This window comes from Juglans microcarpa x Juglans regia, chromosome 2S (genome assembly GCF_004785595.1).
Source record: "Juglans microcarpa x Juglans regia isolate MS1-56 chromosome 2S, Jm3101_v1.0, whole genome shotgun sequence".
Lineage (NCBI taxonomy): Eukaryota > Viridiplantae > Streptophyta > Magnoliopsida > Fagales > Juglandaceae > Juglans > Juglans microcarpa x Juglans regia.
In genome coordinates, this window is record NC_054597.1 from 25505204 (window position 1) to 25526502 (window position 21299).

Sequence of the window (21299 nt, forward strand, 5' to 3'; positions counted from 1 at the left end):
GGAAAAAATCTCAATTGAATCGCATCATCTATCACTCCATTGTGTTTTAAAGTATCACAAATTTCTAGGAAATTTCCAACATGGACATTAGGATCCTCTTGCGATAGCCCCCCAAATTGGACAGTTTGTTGAATCATTTGAATGATAGCTGGCTTGATCTCAAAGTTATTGACTTGTATAGCTGGCCGCCTTATACTAGATGTCACCCCATTGACAGAGGGCATAACATAGTCGCTTAACGCCTTGTGAACGCCTTGTGCTCCTGGTCGGCCATATTAACTTTAGATGCAGCGACCTCTTTCTCCTTCTCTTTATTAATCCAATGTAAAGTTTTTTCAATCTCGGGATCGGGATCGAAAAGTGTATGGTCTAATGATTTAGATTGGGGCATGCACTTCTAGTTTCTGAAAAGAAAAACCAAACTGAGATCTAATTTAAACCAATTTTTTTGAAAAATAAAATCCAAAGTAGTAAAAATCTAGCTAGTATCAATATTAATAACAAATAACTAATCCCTGGAAACTATGCAAAAAACTTGTTATGCTGAAAATATTTGCAAGTGCACAGAATTGTAACAAGTAGTAAAATGTTTTAAAGAAAACATATGTCGAATCCACAAATTAATTATGCTATTGAGTACTGAAATTTACAAAATTAATTACTATTTGGAAAACTGAAATTTAAAGAATAGATTATCTAAATTAAACTGAAGAAAAGTGCATTAAAATTAAGATTTTAAAGATAATAAGAATAGATCTAGAGCGTTTGATTTCACCTAGCGAATCCCGCACAATTTATTCTTCCTTGCTATAGAATTCTAATTATCCCAAGTTGATGATAAAAATCCCTTAACTATCCAATATTTTCTCTCGAATAATACTAAAAATATCTCTAATTAATAACTCCATATCTCTATGTGAATTTAACTAATTGGAGACTCTTTAAGTTCTTTGGATTTTTTTTGAAAATCACACTAATTGCGGTAAAGTATCTTTACTTTCGCTCAACTAATGGTGCTTAATCCTAGAGCTCTAATCACAAATCACCTCTCGGTCTCATTACGATTCAATAGATCCAACAATAATTCGTTAGAAAATTACAAGTATTACAAACAAGGAATAAACACTCAATAATGATAATATTGAAAATAAAATCACTTAGAATATATATTGTATGTTTAATGCTAGACTACATTAAAGCTCTAGAAAATAAAATTAGTTCATAATGAAACTGAAAAGAAAAAGAATAAAACTAGTGTTCTTCGTTGGAGTCGATTGATGAAGCATGCGGCTCTTTCCTTTGCTCCCTCAATCTGCCTCCTTGAAAGCATTTTAGAGAATAAACTCTGAACTATTGGCCTTTAAAACTCAGAATCCCCAATCCATCCTACAAGCCGGGATTAAATAGATGTTAAAACTTCAAATGCGAAAATATGATAAATGCGGCTACAATCTAGGCTAAAAATTTGGAAAATTGTTTCTAAAGATAGATGTTAGCATAAAAGAAAATTATCCCAAGAATAACGAGATTGTTCTAAAATGGAAGATTTAGTAATATGTGACTTGAATTTTGGAACTTGGGATGATTTGGTGGTCAGTAGATTTATTACGGAACTCAGGAGGGTTCCACCAGATAGTTGTTGTGTGCGCTGAATATACTGATCTCCTCGACTACCGAGAGGAAAGACTATTCAGCTACTGAGGGGTAAGTCTTCTTGCCATTTGGCGAGATACATCTCTTTACTGCAAGTGGGACCAGGTTCCTCACCCAAATCTCCTTGGCTCTCTTCATATCTAGTCACCTCTCGTAAGTCTGGATCCGTAGTTTCTTCTTTTATAAAAAAATGCTCCCCTTTTGCACTAAATTTTCTAATTCCTTCAAATAAAAAAAAATGAAAAATATATAGAAATAAAATAAAATCAATATAATTGAAGGAAAACTGACAATTTTTATAAATAAAAGAGTAATAAAAATCACATAAAAATCACACTTATCAATGATTGAAACCTTCTAGAAACTGTAAGGAGCTAATGCATGAATGCCAAGTGGCAAGTGGCATGTGTGCCTTTTGCCATGCCCGAGAACCCCTCTCTCTTCCTTCTTTCTTCCACTTTTAGGTCTAAATACAATGGCTCTAATGGAGGGATATGGTACAATTGCCATGTGGCTTGTGGCTCTTCATAACCGAAGCCCCTATGGCTTCTGCCCTTCTTGAAAACTCAAAGGTCTTATCTTGCATGTGTGCCAAGTGGCACCTTCTTCCCCTTGGCCGAAAATGGCGTTTCTCCTTCCTCCTTTAAGCTTCTTCTTGTTGCATGCTTGCCAAGTGGCAAGTTTTATTGTCAAAAATGAAACCCCTTATTGATTAGGGCTTAGAGAAACTCAAGGGTCTATTCTCCATTGCGCGCCTCTTCCATATACCTAAACATTAATTGGGTTCTCCTCCAAAACCGTAAATCCTAATGGCCGAAAATCACTAGACCTTTGCGCACTATTGTAGGCTTGAGCGCCTGTCTTGCTAGCAAAGGTAGGGTCCATATTACTTGCAAGGTCCCAATCTTCACAATCTATTGGGCAAAATTCTAATTGGACTAAGATAGAAATTGGAAATGTAACAAGTTCGGACTTGGCTAAGTTTGGGTTATCATAGAAGAGCATTAGAGGCACCTTGGATTGGCATTGACGAGATTTGATCAAGAGTTGTACGCCAAACTTAGTAAATACGAGTTCTGGCTCAGAGGTGAAATCCTTGGGACATATGATATCTAGTGAAGAAGTAGTTGTTGATCATAGTAAGGTAGAGGCGATGATGAGTTGGTAGAGATAGTCCAACGTACACAAGTTTCGGAGTTTCTTAGGACTACATGGTTACTATAGGAAGTTCATTGAAGGCTACTCTAGACTGTCTAGACCACTTACTGACCTAACCAAGAAAAATGTAAAGTTTGTTTCGAAAGACGAATGTGAGAAAGTTTTTTTGAATTAAAAAAGTGGCAGATAGCGACACCGGTGTTGGCATTATCAGAGCCCTATAAGTCTTATGTAGTATATATCGATGAATCCAAAGCAAGTCTTAGGTGTGTGCTAATGCCAGAGGGGCGAGTAGTCACATATGCTTCTTGTTAGGTGAAGAACCATGAACAAAATTACCATATCCATGATTTAGCGTTAGTTGCAATGGTGTTCACCATGAAGATTTGGAGACACCATTTGTTTGGAGAAAAATGTGAAGTATTTATGGATCACAAGAGCTTCAAGTACCTTTTCGAGCAGAAGAACCTAAATATTTGATATAGGAAGATGGCTTGAAACAATTAGTTACCACTAGTGTGACATTAAATACCGCCTGAGTAAGGCAAATGTGGTGGCAAACGCTTTGAGTCACAAGACATGAACTGAAAGTTCATCTGCTTCGTCAGTAGAGATGGAGTCTTTGTAAGTTCTATGTAGTGTCCTCTGATTGGAAACCGTCAATAGGATAATATTCTAGTCTTGGTACGGGAGATTGTACCTTTGGACTGGGAGGAATTGAAGAACTGTTAGAGGGACGACGACAAGTTGCTGAAAAAAATACATGAGATAGAGAACTTGGAAGGGCTGAAAGAATTTAGAGTTAAGAGGAGATGGGACCTTGTAATATAAGGACAAAAGAGTAATCCCAAACGACCCAGATTTAAGAGATAAAATCTTATGGGATCCTTGTCTTACTCCCTATACAACTCATCCTAATAGCATAAAAGATATATTGGGTTATAAAATGACACTTCTGCTGGGAAGGAATGAAAAGAGATGCATTAGAATTTGTAAACAAGTGTTCAATATGTAGAGTTGTCAAAGCAGAGCATCAAAGCAGGTGAGTTACAACCACTATCGATCTCTGAATGGAAGTGGAAAGATATTTCGATGGATTTCATTGTGGGATTTTTGAGGCCCGCTACTGGAAACAATACTATCTGGGTGATAGTTGACCATTTGACTAAAAGTGCTCACTTTATATCCATCAAGAGCACTAACTCTTTGAAAAGATTGGCCAAGATTTATGTGTCATAAATTGTTTAGCTGCATGGAATACCTAGAACGATTGTGTCAAATACAGACCCTCATTTTATATCCTTGTTTTGGCAAAGTCCGTAGAGCTTGATGGACACGAGTTTGAAGTTTAGTAGTGCCTACCATCTTTAAACAGATGGACTGTGACCAACCGCTCATTTTCCCTCTTGGGTTGGCCACAAGCCTTGCCTAAACGTTTTAATTCTCAAATATTTATTTTAAATATAGCGGATGATTTTTAAGTTCAGCAGGTATTTTAAAATCTTCCAGCCATTTTAAAAGTCTAGAATTATTTTAAATGGGATATTTTTAGTGTTATTGGACTAAGCCTAATTTTCAAGTAAGGCTCTATAAATTTTGAAGCCCCAAAAATAATATAGTTTTAGAAAATCATTTCATTTAAATGATTTTATTTCTTAAGGAATATTATTTAAAATACATAATTTTATTTTACGTTAAAAACTCTCATTTTTTTTAAAGAGTCAGTGACCACATGTCCAAGAGTGGCCCATTCTCAAGTTTATTAAGAGCCATCACTTAAGACGGATGAATATCATAGTAAAACAAAAAGCATAAGGGGTTACAAACTTTACTTATTTAGATGATTTTATTTCTCCTAAGAAATATTTATTAAAACTCGTCATTTTAATTTATGATGAAAAATATTATTTTTGGGTCACTAAAACAAAATTAAATTATTTTAAACATAGTCTCATTCCATTTTATTTTCATTTCTCTACTTCCTTGAGGGGTGAGGTTTTTTTCTCTCGTCGTAGAGGAGAGTTTCTTAGGCTAGGTCTTCTAGTCTGAAGAGTTGGCGATGGCAGAAGAATTAACAAAGAAATGGGAAGGCTTTAGCCTTACAGAGCAGGAGAATAAAGAGGTCAAAATGGATTCATCAATACTTAATAAGACAAAGGAAAGAGGAAGGTAATGCTTATTTGCCATGATCATTGTAGACAAAGCTGTTAAGAGAGAAGCATTCAAGATGACTATGTCAAAGATTTGGAACACGAAAGGATGGCTGGAATTCTCTGACATGGGGGAGAACAAGTTTTTGATAGAGTTTCAAAAGGAAGAAGATAGACAAAAGGTCACTCGAGGAAGGTCATGGTCCTTTGATAGATGGCTGGTGTGCCTTCAGGAGTTTGAGGTTGATTTATCACTAAATGACGTTCCTTTTAAGAATGAAGTTTTCTGGTTGCAAGTTCACAACATGCCTCTAGCATGCATGACACAAGAAGTTGGGGTGCAGATTGGGAAATGTCCTGGGACAGTTTTGGATGTCATTGTTGATCAATGGGGGCTGGGATGGGGTAAGTTCCTCAGGTTCAAAGTAGAAGTGGATATCACCAAAGCATTGGTTAGAGGTTTATTCTTAAACTTTGATGGTAACCAAATATGGCTTCAGTTTAAGTATGATAGGTTACAACCTTTTTGTTTTAAGTGTGGAATTATTAAGCATGTTAAGAAGATCTACACAAAGATGACATCTGTTAGAAGTGATCAAGCAGATACTCATCAATATGGGCCTTAGATGTGTGCTGCTGTAATTTCTAATAATAAAAACAGTAAAAAAAGGTATGGTGGTGGAGGTGATCGAGCAAAGAAGGAGCCTGGAAATCCGTGGTAGCAAGGGCAGTGGGATGGGGATGATGCTCCAAAAGGAAAGTCTAATATGCAGGAGCAATTTTAGGAAGTAAATAAGGGAAGTGGTCATCAGAAGGAAAGTGCAGTTATTATGGCAAGAGAGCAAAATATGGAGAAGGGGGAGGAATTTAAGAAAGAGAAGATGAAGGGATGGGAGGTCTGGGAAAGGAATTTATGTCCAAAATGAAGGACTTACCAATCAGTGGTGGTGTCAAACTTCCCAAAACAGAAGCAGTTATAGAAAAGGAAGGTGCATAGGTTTTGGTGTCAGTTTCCACTCGAGGTTAGCAAGAGAACAAAACTAGAGCCGCTTGATCATAATCTACATTGGCATCTCAAATTAATTCACTGGACCTATTTTTGATAGATCAAGCTCTTATTTTGGAAAGTTAAAAAAAAAAGGGTCAGTGGGAAAAGGAGAGCCAGAGATAGATTCTATGCTGATCATGCCAAAAAAAGTAAGGATCGATTGGAAGAATGTGAAGAAAGGAAGATGAGGTATGGAGGTGCAGAGGATGAGGCAACTGGAATTAATGGTTTTAAGAAACAAAAGGGGGATCAAGTGGAAGCAATGACTGGATTTTCAGAAGGATCTTTCCCTTTCAAATATCTTGTGTGGCGCCCACGACCCCTATGTAAGGAGACACAAGAATCGAGACACCGGTATGATGACAACAGGGTCACACATCCCAACGTTAGTGCCAAGTGTGTATACATGCAACGGTGTACAAAAACAACGCAGCGGATAATTAATACAACTAAGTACCAGAATTGTTAATATAATTTAAACAATCAGTTAAAAGGTTTAAAAAATTATACAGTCATCCATAATAAATGTTTACAAGTCCCAACCAAAATACGAGTGATCGAATCACTTCTCAGGCGGAGCCGACTCCTCAGGCTCACCCTCATCCTTCTCTGCATCAAAATCTGCGTTACCACAAAATGGTACCGCAGGTAAGTATAACCAAAATAACCACGAGATAAAAATACATTAATGCTACCAACATGCATGCATATGATGAGATATGCATTAAATCCAAAAATACTATTTTCTCCGAAAATAGATATTTTCCAACACACGCCAAAATCCCATTTTGGCCCAAAACAATAATCAGTCATTTTCTTAGAAAATGAATCACATAAAAACTTTTAAATCAACACACGCTATTTTCCCAGAAAACAACCCATTATTCCATTAACCAATGCAGCATGATCTCCCCTAGGGATCATCCGCACATCTTGGCTTCGTAGCGATGCTCAGTTCCGCGCCCAGTGCGTTCGTGGCCAAGCACCCACTAGCCCCCACCAGCAAAGGGGCCACGGAGTTGGCACGAGACCATCTAGTCCGATCCCGTTGTCGCCCAACGACAACCTAGGGGACGTCACTCAGTATATTCCGCTCCCGAGTGACCAGAGGAGCTCCACCGAGATAATACCCCATCTCGACTTGGGGTCGTGATACACACGCACCCAAAATCCTTTAACACATGAAAACCCAGTTTTCATGAAACACATGAACATGATGCATGTACACGAAAACCCAGTTTCCTTTACAAACATGATCATGTGTGCAATATGCTATATACATGAACACCAAAACCAACAACCAACAATTCACAATACCAACCAATCACACAACTCCGTCCATAGTCCATCCGATCCTCAAACTCCTCGGACTCAGTCCGACATGTCCAACCAACTAGTTCACAATAATATGAGTTAGTGCAAAAATATATTTAAATCACAATAGTTCTTTGAAAAAATACTTACAGCGCTATAATATGATTTTCGAAGGATCACAGAGGTGCAAGAAGTGGTGACTCAGCAACGTAACAGTGTAAAATACACTGTGGCCGTGGGTCTCAAAAACCCACTTTTGAATGGGGACAAACTAAGACCCGAAATTGATAGGGTAGGGCCTAGAGAGGTCGGTGAAGCCAGTGGTGGTGGTGGTTTGCCGTGGGTGGCGGCGCAAAGGGTGGTTTTAAGGCCAAAAAGTTAAAATCGGAGATGGGCTTGGTTGTGCTTCACCGGTGACGGATTGGAGCCAGGGTTGGGTCCATTAGGTTGCCAAGAGGTCGGGGATGAAGTGGTGAAGAGATGGTGGCCGGAAGTGGTGCGACGGCGGTGCGCGAGCACAAGGAACACCACGGCTTCAAGCCGTGCGTGGAGGAGAACGCCGATGATGGAGGAGCTGAGCTTTACGGGGAAGGGTCGCCTGCCGGTGGGGAGGTGGACGGAGGGAGCGGTGTCGGTCACTGGCGGCTCACGGCGGCGGGCTGGGTGGAAGATGAAATCGGATGGGGAGAGAGAGAGAGAGTGAGTCGCGCGGGAGGGGGAAATCAGGGGAGAAAAGAAAAAGAAAGAAAAGAAAAAGGAGAAAAAGAAAAATGAAGGGAAAGAAATGAGGTCCAATCCTCACATATTGGGTCACAGAAAATGATCCAACAAAAATGATTTTAAAACAGTAAATCAATTAAATTAAATTAAACGTAATGATACAATGAAAATAAAATAATTAAATCCCACAATAAATTAATTTAAAAGAAGAACAATTTAAATGTATAAAAGTAAATAAATATTAAGAAAACATAACAGTTTAATTTTCACAATTTAAAGATCATAAAATAACCCATTTAAAATATCCGATAATTATAAAATAAGAGAATAAATTTTTAAATTATTAAAAATAATCCTTCAGTGAAAATACACTAAAATACGGGGTGTTACATCTTGGAGTGCCTATTATTTTGGGTCGACTCAAGCAGGTGTATTTGGAAGATATGATGTCTAAAGTCCAAAAGAAAATATCAAGTTGGAAAATGAAAATTCTCTCGACAGGTGGTAGACTTATTTTATTGCGGCATGTTCTTTCTAGTATGGCTCTCCATCTCTTTGTAGTTCTACAGGTCCCGCAAGCCACTATCAAAACTCGCCATCGTATGGTGAGCTTTTTTTTCTGGGGGGGAGGTAAATGGCAAGAGTAAGAAAAAATGGGTGGCCTAGAATACTATCTGTCGTCCCGTGGAACAAGGTGGCTTGGCATTAAGAAACCTTGATGATATGCAACAAGCCCTTCACACTCGTTTTGCTTGGAATCTCATTCAAGGTATTTCTTTATAGGCCAATTTTTTTAAGGGTAAGTATGTTGGTACCAAGCCTTGGACTCTAGTTGACTCAACTAAGGGCACAAGGTTCTGGAGAATGATTGCTAAATCTCTTCCTTTGGTTTTGGATAACACTAAATGACGTCTAAAAGAAGGAAATGTTTTCTTCTGGTATGATAAATGGCGTGAGAGAGGTCCTTTAGCTAATGAGATGCCTATTGTGGGTAATTCTCTCCTTAAATTTAAGGACTGCAAATTATCTAATAACTGGGACGTGGATTTTATTCTCCAGTTAGTGGGTCTGGATAATCTGGACGGTATTTTAGAGGACACTTGTAAATCTAAACCAGGTTTGGAGTGTTCATATAGAAAAAAAATGATAATGAACTATTTTCTACCAAGTCGGCTTGGGATTGTGTTCGTATTAGGGGTGGCACTCTTGAAGGGCATTCTTGGATGTGGCATAAAAGTCTTCCTTTGAAGATGTCCATCAATATGTGGAAAGCTTGGTATATGGCCCTGAGCGTGGATCATCATATTCGCCGCATGGGCATTCCTATTTCTTCTCGTTGTGATTGTTGTGCTAACGGTCATTATGAAGACCAGAATCATGTTTCGTTTGCAGGTGAAATTGCTAACACTGTTTGGTGTCATTTTGGGGCTAGTCTTGGTATTCAGAATGATCGTAATTGGAAAGATATGGTACAGATTTGGTTTCGCCGTGCGAAATTATCATCTCAAATTGGCATTATTGTGGGTTTTCTTCCGGTGGTTATTACTTGGAGACTTTGGCGGAGGCGTTGTCTGGCGCGTATGGAAGGCCACTTTGAAACTGCCTCTGACATCATTCATTCTGTTCGTCGGGGGACTAGTCTTATTTGTTGTGATATGCATACTAGTTCTCACATCTCTAGTTTTGATTTGCAAGTACTTGAGAGTTTGTAGGTCCAGCCTAGTTTCCCTCTCGTTCGGCATTGCAAAGCTATTAAATGGCAAAGGCCTCTGGCGGGTTGGGTTAATCCGGGGGCCTCTGGTGTAGGTGGGATTATTAGAAATGATCATGGTAAGTTAATTCATGATTTTTCTGTGTTCATTGGTACATGTTCTAATAATCAGGCAGAGCTTTTAGCTCTCATTCATGGGCTCCAGGTTTGTAAGTCTTTATCCCTTAATTATGTTGAAATTGAACTTGATTCTATGACTGTTATTTCTTGGTGAAGAAGTAAAAGATGTGGTATTTGGTATCAGGAGGATTTCTGGGAAGAAGTTCTTGATCTTATGAGTTCCACGACTTGTTCAATTCACCATGTTTTTCGAGGGGGAAATAAAGTTGCAGATTGGTTAGCCAAGCATGGGGTTTCTCGTAGTGATTTTGTTTTTTCTCACTTGATGGAGACTCCCTGAGTTTTGCGTGGCCTTATTCGCATGGACTATTCCAGGATGCCTTCGATTCGTATTAGATAGTCTCGTTTTGTCTTAAGCTTGTGGTTTTGTCATTGTCTTGTTTTTGTTTTATATGGTTTGGTTTCTTTTGGCATGCTGGGTTTAGTTTTGTACCCCAGATGCTTGTTTTGTAACTACGATTTTCCTCCGCCACAAGTGAGGGTTATTAATAAAATTGGGAAAGGGTCACTATTGGACAGGTGACCCTAACTCTTTAAAAAAAAAAAAAAAAGTGGAAGCAATGGATACTAATGCTATAGAGTTGGTGGAGGCTGTCATATAGCCCCACCAACAACAATGAATTGCCTAAGTAGGAACCGTCGAGGGCTTGAGAACTCTTGTACAGTTAGAGAACTTCACCTTTGGTGAAGAAGAAGATCCAAAATTTTGTTCTCCTGATGGAAACAAAATGTAGAAGGAACAAGGCTGAAAGTAAGAAGCTTCTGAAAATGGAAAACAATTTTCTAGTAGATTGTAGAGCGATGAGTGGGCGCTTGGCTTTCTTATGGAGGGAAGACATGGATGCAGTTTTGGAATCCTACTCTCAGCACCATTTTTCTTTAAAAGTTAAGAATTTAAAGGAATGGAAGACCTGGATCCTCACTGGACCCAAACCCAACATAACCCATCTACTGCAAAGAGGCGGGCTAGCTAGCAGTTGCTTAGAAGGCTGAAGCTAGCAAATGATTTGGGGTGGCTCTGTATAAGGGACTTTAATGAAATTGTCAATACTAGTGAGAAGTATAGAGGGCCCATGAGACCTTATAGATAGATGAAAAGTTTCAGAGAGGTTATGGAGGAATGTGAATTAAGTGACATGGGTTATGTTGGGAAAAAATTCACCTGGTTTAACAATTGATATGGTACCGATTTCATTAAAGAGAGGTTAGACAGAGCCTTTTGCAATACAAAATCAGCTGATTGGTATCCTAGAACAATGGCTCTCTCCTTAACTACTCTAAGTTCTGATCATTGTCCAATACTAATCACCAAGGATACTTCTCATAAAAAAACAAGCAGTCACACCAAACCTTTCAAGTATTAGGTGAGTTGGGCCCAAAGAGAACAATGAAACAAGCTAATTGCAGAAGAATGGAAGAGGCCAAGATTAGCTTCCAATAAGCTGAGTTATACTACTAAAGGATTGAAGAGATGTCAACATAAGATGCAACAGTGGAGTAAACAGGCAGTGGGTAGCTCTAAGAAGGAAATACAACAACAACTGACCTAGATAAACAAACTACAACAGTGTAATCAGGGAGACATGAATGACAGAATAAAATGCTTGAAAGGTGAAGTTGATAAACTACTGGAAGAGGAAAACCTAAAATGGAAGCAGAGAGAAAAAGCATAAATGGCTAAAAGAAGGGGATAGGAATACCAAGTACTTTCACCACTGTGCTTCTTAGAGGAGGAAAGTTAATAGGATCAGTAATGATGACAGAGGACAGGAAATAACAAATGCAAAAGCAGTAAGTCAGCAGTTTCAAAATTTTTTCCAGGATCTTTTCAAGACTTCAAATCCTCAGTATATTAATTTTTGTTCGGTTGCTACTAGGCCAAAGGTTACTGAAGAGATGAACCAAGATTTACTAAGACATTACACTGCTCAAGAGGTTGAAGATGCTTTGTTTCAAATGAATGGCATGAGCTTGCTTGGACCTGATGGCTACCCAGCAACCTTGTTTCAACAACACTGGAATATAGTTGGAAGGTAGGTCAGTGAATTAGCCCTTTTTGTGCTTAATTCTAAAGGCAACTGGATGATATTAATAATACTTTTGTTGCTTTAATTCCAAAAAAGAAGAATTGTTCTAAGGTTGCTAATTTCAGGCCTTTATCACTTTGTAATGTCTTATATAAGTTTATCTCCAAAGACATAACTAACAGGCTCAAAAAGATATTACCTGGTATTATTTCTCAAAACCAATCAGTTTTTGTTCTTAGAAGGCTTATCTCTAATAATGCAATTGTTGCTTTTTTGGCTTTGCATACAATGAAATGTAAAATGTCAGGGAAATAAGGGTTTATGGCGATGAAGCTTCACATGAGTAAGGCATATGATAGGATTGAATGGCCTTTCCTCAAATATGCTTGATGTAAAATGGGGTTTGATACTCAATGGGTAGAGTTGGTGATGAGGTGTATTGAATTAGTATCATATCCATTTTAGTCAATGGGTTCCCTCAAAGTGTATTCAGACCATAAAGATGCATTAGGCAAGGTGATCCACTATCACCTTACCTTTTCATAATGTGTGCAGAGGCTTTGAGTTCTATGATCACAAGAGGGGAGGAGGAAGGAGTAATCACAGGAGTGCCTTTTGCTAGGCGCATAATTAGACTTTCCCATATGTTTTTTCTTGATGGTAGCTTGCTCTTTTGCAAGGCTAATGTAATAAAATGGGGTAGATTATTTAATATTTTGAAAGTTTATGAGGAAGCCTCAGGTCAAAGACTAAATCTTAAAAAAACTTCACTCCAATTCAGCAAAAATACTGCTAAGGAAACACAAGATTTCATTTTAAGCATTGCAGGTGAGGTCCATAATGGCTTATGAAAAGTATATTGGTTTACCAACTGTAGTTGGTAAAGCAAGAGAAAAATCTTCTATAGGCATACTTGATAGAGTCAGAATGAGGGTGAGCAGTCAAAGGGTTGTCTCAAGCAGGGAAGGAAATATTCATTAAGGGTTTTTAAGTTACCTGGCAAGCTACTTTGAAATATAAACAGTGTTATGTACAACTTCTGGTGGGGACAACAAGAGGCAGAAAGAAAGATCCATTGGGTGCCATGGAGTAAGATGGGAAGATCTAAGGAAGAAGGTGGAATGGGGTTTCGAGATTTGGAAGGTTTTAATCTTGCTTTGCTTGCAAAACAAGGGTGGAGATTGATTCAATATCCCTCTTCCTTAGCTTCACAAGTTCTAAAGGCCAAGTATTTCAGGATTCTTCCTTCTTCAAAGCAAGGCTGGGACATAAACCATTTTATATATGGAGAAGTATCCTAAAAGCAAGATCCCTGATTGAGGTTGGTACTTATTAGAGAATTGGGATTGGAGAAGAAGTGAGATTACAGGGTGAAAAATGGCTTCCAAAAGGTACACCATCAATAGTTCATAGCCTAGTATCACAACTTGATGAAAATGCTAAGGTTTAGGAACTCATAAAGACAGGCGAGAAAGATGGGATATGGAGCTTGTTGAGCAGATTTTTGACAAAAAAGAAGCTGACATTATTGCTCAAATACCAATAAGTTCATCAGTTAGCCTTGATAAGTTGATATGGAAAGGAACCTCTTCAGGTATATTCACGGTCAGAAGTGCATATCATATGCATTAGGAGATGAGCCAGGCAACAAAGGGGCAAGCCTCGAGTAGTCATTACTTTAAAAAGATATGGAAAATTCTTTGGAACTTACAAGTCACACCAAGAGACAGAGTTTTCTTGTGGAAGGCCTATTTAGAAGCTTTGCCAACTTAATCTAATCCTTTTAAGAGGAAGATAGTAGATCATATAAAGTGTACAATCTGCAGTATTGAAGAAGAGACAACATCACATGCTCTATGGGAATGTGAGTCAGCAAGGGGTGTTTGGAGTCAATGTTCAAAGAGATTGCAGAAAAGCCATTTCTCATAGATGAATTTGTTGGAAATTCTCGAGGCTATTGCTGATTCTATGGATACAGATTGTCTACAGGACTTTGCAAGATGTAGCAAGGTAGATTTGGTGGAGGAGAAATGAGTTCATCTTTAACCAAGACTTTAGGCATCCTAATAAAGTGGCTACTGTGGCCAACCAGAATTTGAAAATGATGAAATAGTTGGAAGTGCAAAGAAGAGTCTCTTCAAAGCCTAGTAACAACAACAATATCGATTGGCAGCCACCTTATGTGTATGTTTATAAGCTTAATTGGGACGAAGCAATTGATAAAACACTAGCTAGAGTTGGGATTGGCAAAGTAGTCAGAGAAATGAGGGGAGAATAGTTGCTACATTAAGGAGAAACCAATGCCTCTTTCCTCATCCTTCCCTGGCTGAATCTTATTGGCCACTACAACTAATTAGTTTTAGTCTAGATTTGGGGCTAACCAATATTATTCTTGAAGGGGACTCTTCACAAACAGTTCAAGCATTGAAGAAGGAAGAGGACTAGCTAACCAGCTTTGGCATGTTTGTCTTTAAAGCCGAGATGAAACTTAGGAGTGTTGTTAACTGGGATGTCACTCATGTCAAGAGAAGTGGCAATGTTATGGCTCATGTTTTGGCACAAGATGCCTTAGTCATTTCTGATGTAATTGTTACTATGGAGGAAATTCTTCCATGTATTTTAGATTTGATTTAATGGAAAAAACTTTATAGCTTCCTTTAAAAAAAAATATTTTCATTTTATTTATGTTTAATCTCTACCCTTGGATTTAAGTTAGGAACCCCAAGACGTAGGGCTAGGGTGAGTTTGTCCAAACCCTAATTTCCCTCACCTCTCTCTTTCCTCTCTTCTCTTCCCCCCCGCCCCCAATTGCATTATCTTCCTCTTGATAGTCCCCAGCATGCCCCCCAGCAAGTTAGTGCCACCTCCACGTAATCCCATTAGGGGGTGAGAATTATGCTCCCTTCCAGCGCCACCTCCCTCTCCCCTTCCAATTTCATTCCCCTCAAGGCCCTTGCCACCACAAGCAACCACAAGCATGCCACCTCCCTCTCCCCTTCCAATTTCATTCCCCTCAAGGCCCTTGCCACCACAAGCAACCACAAGCATGCCACCTCCCTCCTCCAAGCACAATGAATTAGCGAACGAACCCCCAACGCCTATTGATAAGTGTTATTTTTACGTGATTTTTATCACTCTTTTATTTATGAAAAGTGTCAGTTTTCATTTAATTCTATTGATTTTATTTTATTTTCATATATTTTTCTTTATTTTCTTGGATTTGAAGGAATGAGAAGATTTAGTGCAAAAGGAGAGCATTTTGGTACAAAAGAAGAGATTGTGGAGCCAGACCGACGAGAGGTGGCAAGATTTGAAAAGGCAAGAAGACTTACCCCTTGGTAGGCGAGAAGACCCAACAGCGACCAGTATAAACGACCAACTTAAGCAACCAATCTAAACAACATCGTGGGCAACAACTAGAAAAGGCGAGTGGCTTTACCGCTCGGTAGGTTGGTGAGAAGGTTCTATCATCCTAGTCAAGAGTATTTCCTCTCGGTAGGCGAGGTGACCAGTTATATTCAGCACACACGACATTTACCAGGTGGGACCCTTCTGAGTTTCGCAATCAATCTACTGACCACCAAGTCCTCCCGAGCTCTGCAATTCAAGCCACATATCACTGAATCTTCCATTTTAGATAATCCCGTTATTCTTGGGATAATCTTCATTTATGTTAACATTTATCTTTAGAAACTATTTTTCAGATCTTTAGGCTAGATTGTAGCAGCATTTATCTTTTATCTGGATTTGAATTTTCACATCTATTTAATCTTGTCTTGTGGAATGAATAGAGAGGAGAGAGTTGAAGTGTTAGAGTAAAAATAGTCCATAATTTATTCTTTAAGTTTCTTTCAATGAGGCAGATTTGGGGGAGTAGAGGCGAGATCCGCATATTTCATCAACTGACTCCAATGAAGAACAATAATTTTATTGTTTTTCTTTTCAGTTTCATTATGAACTAATTCTATTTTCTAGAGTTTTAATGTAGTCTAGCATTGAATACACGATTTATATTATAAGTTATTTTATTTCAATATTTCCATGATTCAGTGTTTATTCATTGTTCTTAATACTTGCAATTTTCTAGCCAATTATTATTTGATCTATTGAATCACAATGAGACCGAGAGGTGATCTATTTCCAATGTTCCTATTGGCAAAAGGCCCATCTATATCAACCACTTATTTTTTGCAGACGACAGCATGCTCTTTCGCAAGGCCAACTCTTTGCAGTGGAGTAGGTTCATTCACATTCTAGAAACATATGAGAAGGGCTCAGGTCAAATGTTAAACAAAGAGAAGACTTCAATTTTCTTTAGCAGAAATGCACCCAGGACATTCAGCAAACAATCTTTACAGATTGCAAGGATAAAATCACATGGCTCTTTTGAGAAATATTTGGGACTTCTAGCTATGGTGGGCAAAGCTAAGGTGGCAACATTTTACTCACTCATTGATTGTACTTGGGCTAAAATTACTAATTGGAGGACTAAGTTTTTATCAGCAGCAGGGAAAGAGATCCTTTTGAAAACTGTTATTCAGGCCATACCAACTTATTTTATGGGAATTTTCCTTCTTCCTCAGTCAATCATACAAAAGCTCAACAGACTATTGAAGAAGTTCTGGTGGGGGTACAATGAAGATCACTCTAAGATTCAATGGGTGAAATGGAGTCATATGGGGCAATCAAAGGATCATGGTGGGTTGGGGTTTAGGGATTTTAAATGTTTCAATATTGCAATCAAAGCAATGTTGGTGCATTCTAAAATTTCCAAAACTTTTAGCTCAAGTTTTTAAGAGTAAATACTTCCATTAGGCTGAGTTCTTGGATGCTAAACTTGGGAACAAACCTTCATATGCATGGAGAAGCCTTTTGAAAGAAAATCAGTTATTGAAAGAAGGGTTGATTTGGAGGATTGGTAATGGGCAAAGGGTCAAAATTTGGGAAGACAAATGGATACCAAACTCATGCTCACACAAGATCCATCACAGAAGTCAAGATGTTGCAAACTTTGTTTGGGTTTCTAAACTCAATGATCCTAATCTGAAACAGTGGACAGGAAGCACTCTCAACACCCTCTTTTGCCATTCTGATTCAGAACTTATTAGGGCCATTCTAGTTAGTCCTTGTGGAAGAGAAGACTAGTTGGTAAGGACAAGTACACCTAATGGGATTTTTTCACTAAAGAGTGCATACCACTTGCAAAAGGTGCTGTTCTATCAGAAGAATGGGGAATCCTGCAAAGGACAGGAACAAAATGACACATGGAAATCAGTATGGAAGACGCAAGTCCCAAATGCTGTTAGAATTTTTATTTGGACAGCATGCCAAGATGCCTTACCCACTTTCTAAAATTTATGGAAAAGAAATGTTACAGAAGAAATGGACTGTCCTATCTGCAAGCAATATCCTGAAATTGTTGCCCATGTTGTTTGGGATTGTGAAGTTGCCAAGGATATGTGGAGTTAGGGGTGTATGAAAATTCAAAAGACGGCAGGGTAAAAATGTTCTTTTGTTGAGATTTGGAGCCATTTGATCACTAGTCTACAAAAAGATGAACTAGCTAAAGCTACTGGTATTGTTAGATTAATCTGGCTTAGAAGAAATAATCTTCTCCACGGTAAGAGTTTCCCCCCCCCCCCCCCCCCCCCCCCCCCCCCCCCCCCAAGGTTCTATTATCCAATCTGCAGAAGAGGAAATTCATTATTTCAAGCAATCCATGAGAGGCAACATAAGAGTTCAGTAGAAGTTTTACAACTGTCTGTTCATGGCAAAAACCACCTGAGGGTATTCATAAATTGAACTGGCATGCAGCCATTGATCATGCTGCTGCTAGAATTGGTATTGGTGCTATAATTCGGGACTCTAGTGGTAATGTGATTGGCTCCCTTACAACTTCAAGGTCTTTACAGGATAATCCATTCACTATTGAGTCGTATGCACTATTGTTAGCTACTATATTCTGTCAAGGAATGGGAGTCACAGCTGTTACTATGGAAAGGGGTGCTCTTCAAGTACTTAACAATCTCAAGAAAGATTCTACTGATTGGAGTCAAGGGGGTCTACTTATTGATGATGCCAAGAAAGTTCTCAATTCTTGTACTTCTTGGTCAGCTAGCCATGTTAGAAGAGAGGCTAATCAAGCAACCCATTGTTTAGCTCATAATGCTTTGTTGATGCATAAGACTTGTATGAGTTGGAAGAAGTTTCTAACTATAATTTGTCCACTGTTCATAGTGATATGATGTAAGTCTTTATTGAGCAATAAACTAGTTGGTTTTCAAAAAAAAAAAAATGATCAAATAGGTTATGCATGTCAGTTCAACCATTTACATAAAACGAGTTGAAATGGATTGTGTGTCAGTTGTTATTTAAATGGGTTGTGTTAGGGTTTGAAGTATAACCCGTCTAATCCGTTTAACTAAACGGGTCATGTTTGGGTTGACCCATAAATTCAAATGTCAATAACTTGACTTGATATGAATATGATCCACAAACATGAATTGCCACCCCTGGATTGAAAGGGAGGCTCCTTTTATAGTTGCTCCGACTTACTACTCTCACATTTCTTTTCCATGTAGGACAAATAGTATACTTCCCTTGTGAAATGGAGGCTCATTTTATAGATGCTTTAGGTTGCTACTCTTGCCTTCCTTTTCCATGTGGGACAAATTACAATGCCTTTCTTTCTATATAGCATAGGCCGGTAGCATTCAAAGTCTAAATTCGCAACCTTATTTTTTTGAAAAACATAGCATGCCACTGGTCCATACAATAAATACCTTTAAATTAAAGTATATTTTTAACTACAAGAATCTAGAGTTGTATGCACTATAAAATTGGACACTGAAATATATATATTTTTAACTACAAGAATCTAAACTTATGTCAGAATTGATGCATGAGATTTTTTATTCATTTCATTAATATTTACTTGTGGAATATTTCGACTTCTTGAAAATCAATAATATGGTTATTTTGGAGACTAGATTGCACAAAGTTATATGTATTGTGGAAATGATGTATCAAATAAACAGCACAAGTTGAATTGAAAATGAAACAATTATGTATAGGATATATTGGCCGGATTGAGTCGAACTGATTCGGGTCTACTTAAGTTTGACTCTAATCCTCCTATTTCTTGTCATATTCGTATTGAATTCGTTGGCCGGGTCAAAGATTTGCATTGTACAAGGCCTGATTACTGTATCAGATTATGAGAGTGCACTGTACAGGATCATACACCCTCCTCCGCGCGCCTTCCGAACCACTAACAGTTTTCTCCATGAAAATCATCACATAACTATTAACAACTATCGGGAAGGAATTTAATAATACTTTTAAATCTATATATAGCATGAAGAAATTGATGATGCATCCAACTCATGCATGCATGATCCTTTGTCCGATTTGCATGTTCAATGAGAAAAGGACAAGTCAGCCAATGCTTGTGAGCTACTCCTTATTTTCTTACCACCATGGTATAAACCTACCTTATATAGTTAAAAGCAGGGGTTGATAACTGTCTTAATTAATTTATGATTAGTATCATTATGATGACTGAGATGTCAAGTTTAATGCATTATTTTAAATTTAAAAACTAAGGACACGATTAATCCTATGCCAATTTTTTACTATTTAGGTGAATAATAAAAATAAAATGCTATACATAAGCATAAAAAACGCAAGTTTCTTTACCCGTTGACGTGACCACGTTGGCTACATAAGAAAACGTCATCACTCATCTTTCTAAAAAATGGTACGGTCTCGTTTTTAAACCCACATTAATCATTTTCTCAAGCTCATGATAGAGGCCGCACCTGCAGTTGTCTTTCGTCTTCTATTCCTCTTCAAGGCATCTGAACCTCCTTCAAGCAATACACTTTAGGAGAGGAGGTTCGGAGATAAGACCGTCAGAGAGAGCGGAGATAAGGTTGTCCATAGTGTTGGAGCTGTGAGTGAATGAGTCAGAGCTATGCAAAATGCCTCGCTGGTTTTGGAATATGCACTACAACAGAATGTGTCTTTTGTGATATAGAAAACTGTCACAAAAAAATGAGAAACTGTTCCCAAAAAAAAATTTTAGTGACGGTTGGAGGTGTTCCGTTTGGTAGAACGTTCGAACGTTCCATTTTTTGTAACGGTTGAGAACTGTCACAAAAAGTCACATTCGAACGTCAAATTAAAGGTTCAAACGGTAACCCGACTGATTGGCGTTCGAATGAGAGAAGTTGACGTTCATTGAATATAGTTCGAACTATCATATTTACGTTCGAACGTTTATGCGTCCGAACGTTAATTAGAATAAACGTTCAAAATTCAGTTTGAACATAAACGGACTAATGTTCAAACGTAAGCGTTAACGTTCGGATGTTATTTCGAATATAAACGAAGGAGCGTTCGAATGCAAGTGATACGTTCGGAGGTTTGTTGGAACATTAATCGTTGACTCATTCGAACGTTTTGTTCGTTTGTGGGTCAGCACGTTCAAATGTAGAGGCCTACGTTCGAATGTTACGATACACAATATGTATTCACGTTCAAACGTTGGTTTGAATGTGAACAAACGTTCGAACGTTTTTACTTTACATTCGAACGTACAGATCATATATACTAATTTCATAAAATTTAAAAATATATTACTTGTTTCATCATATTACATACCATCAATTAAAAACTAACAATGTCTTATAACATTTTAAAATTAGATATTAAAACTAGCCACCACTACAAAAGACAAATTTATTTCTTCTTTTTTCCTCGCCCACTGTGATTTTGTTGCAACGACATAACACACTCCATTTGCACCATCATCTCCCGTTGCACTTGCTCTTGCACTTCACTACGTATTCTTTCCTCCTGGTCTCTCTATTAGTCCTGCAAACACGTCTCTAAATGAGACTGTCATTCTAAGAGAGATTCTAACTCTTGCTGTCTCGACCTCATATACTCATTCTCACGCCGTGCAGCTTCTAAATCTGCCGTAAGATTATTAATTTGTGAAGTCGATGAGGTTGAGGAGGATGAACATCTATGCTTGATAGATCGTCCCAAACCTCTTGCCATACTAGACTGCTGCCCGAGCATTTGCTTGAATATGTCTATGTCACTAGGAGAAGATTCCCCAGAAGTCGACTGCATCTCCATCATTTTTTCCTGTAACTTGAAAGGTAATGATCGTAAATAATTAGTAACGTATTAAAAGAAATAGAAATAAAAAATAAATTATTCAAATGTTACATAAATAATTTATTTAACAAAATTAACATTGCTTACATAATTATCTGCAGCGACAGGATCCATCCACTCACTATGCTCATTAGTGTGAGCAGCAATAT

General features: G+C 38.1%; 1 protein-coding gene across 1 annotated transcript; it reads left to right on the top strand.

Moving 5' to 3' along the window:
• Nucleotides 1–4996: 4996 nt before the first annotated feature.
• Nucleotides 4997–5587, top strand: LOC121253497. The gene has a single exon (XM_041153504.1). It carries the CDS (start codon nt 4997–4999, stop codon nt 5585–5587), a length of 591 nt encoding a protein of 196 aa, XP_041009438.1.
• The last annotated feature ends 15712 nt before the right edge of the window (nt 5588–21299 follow it).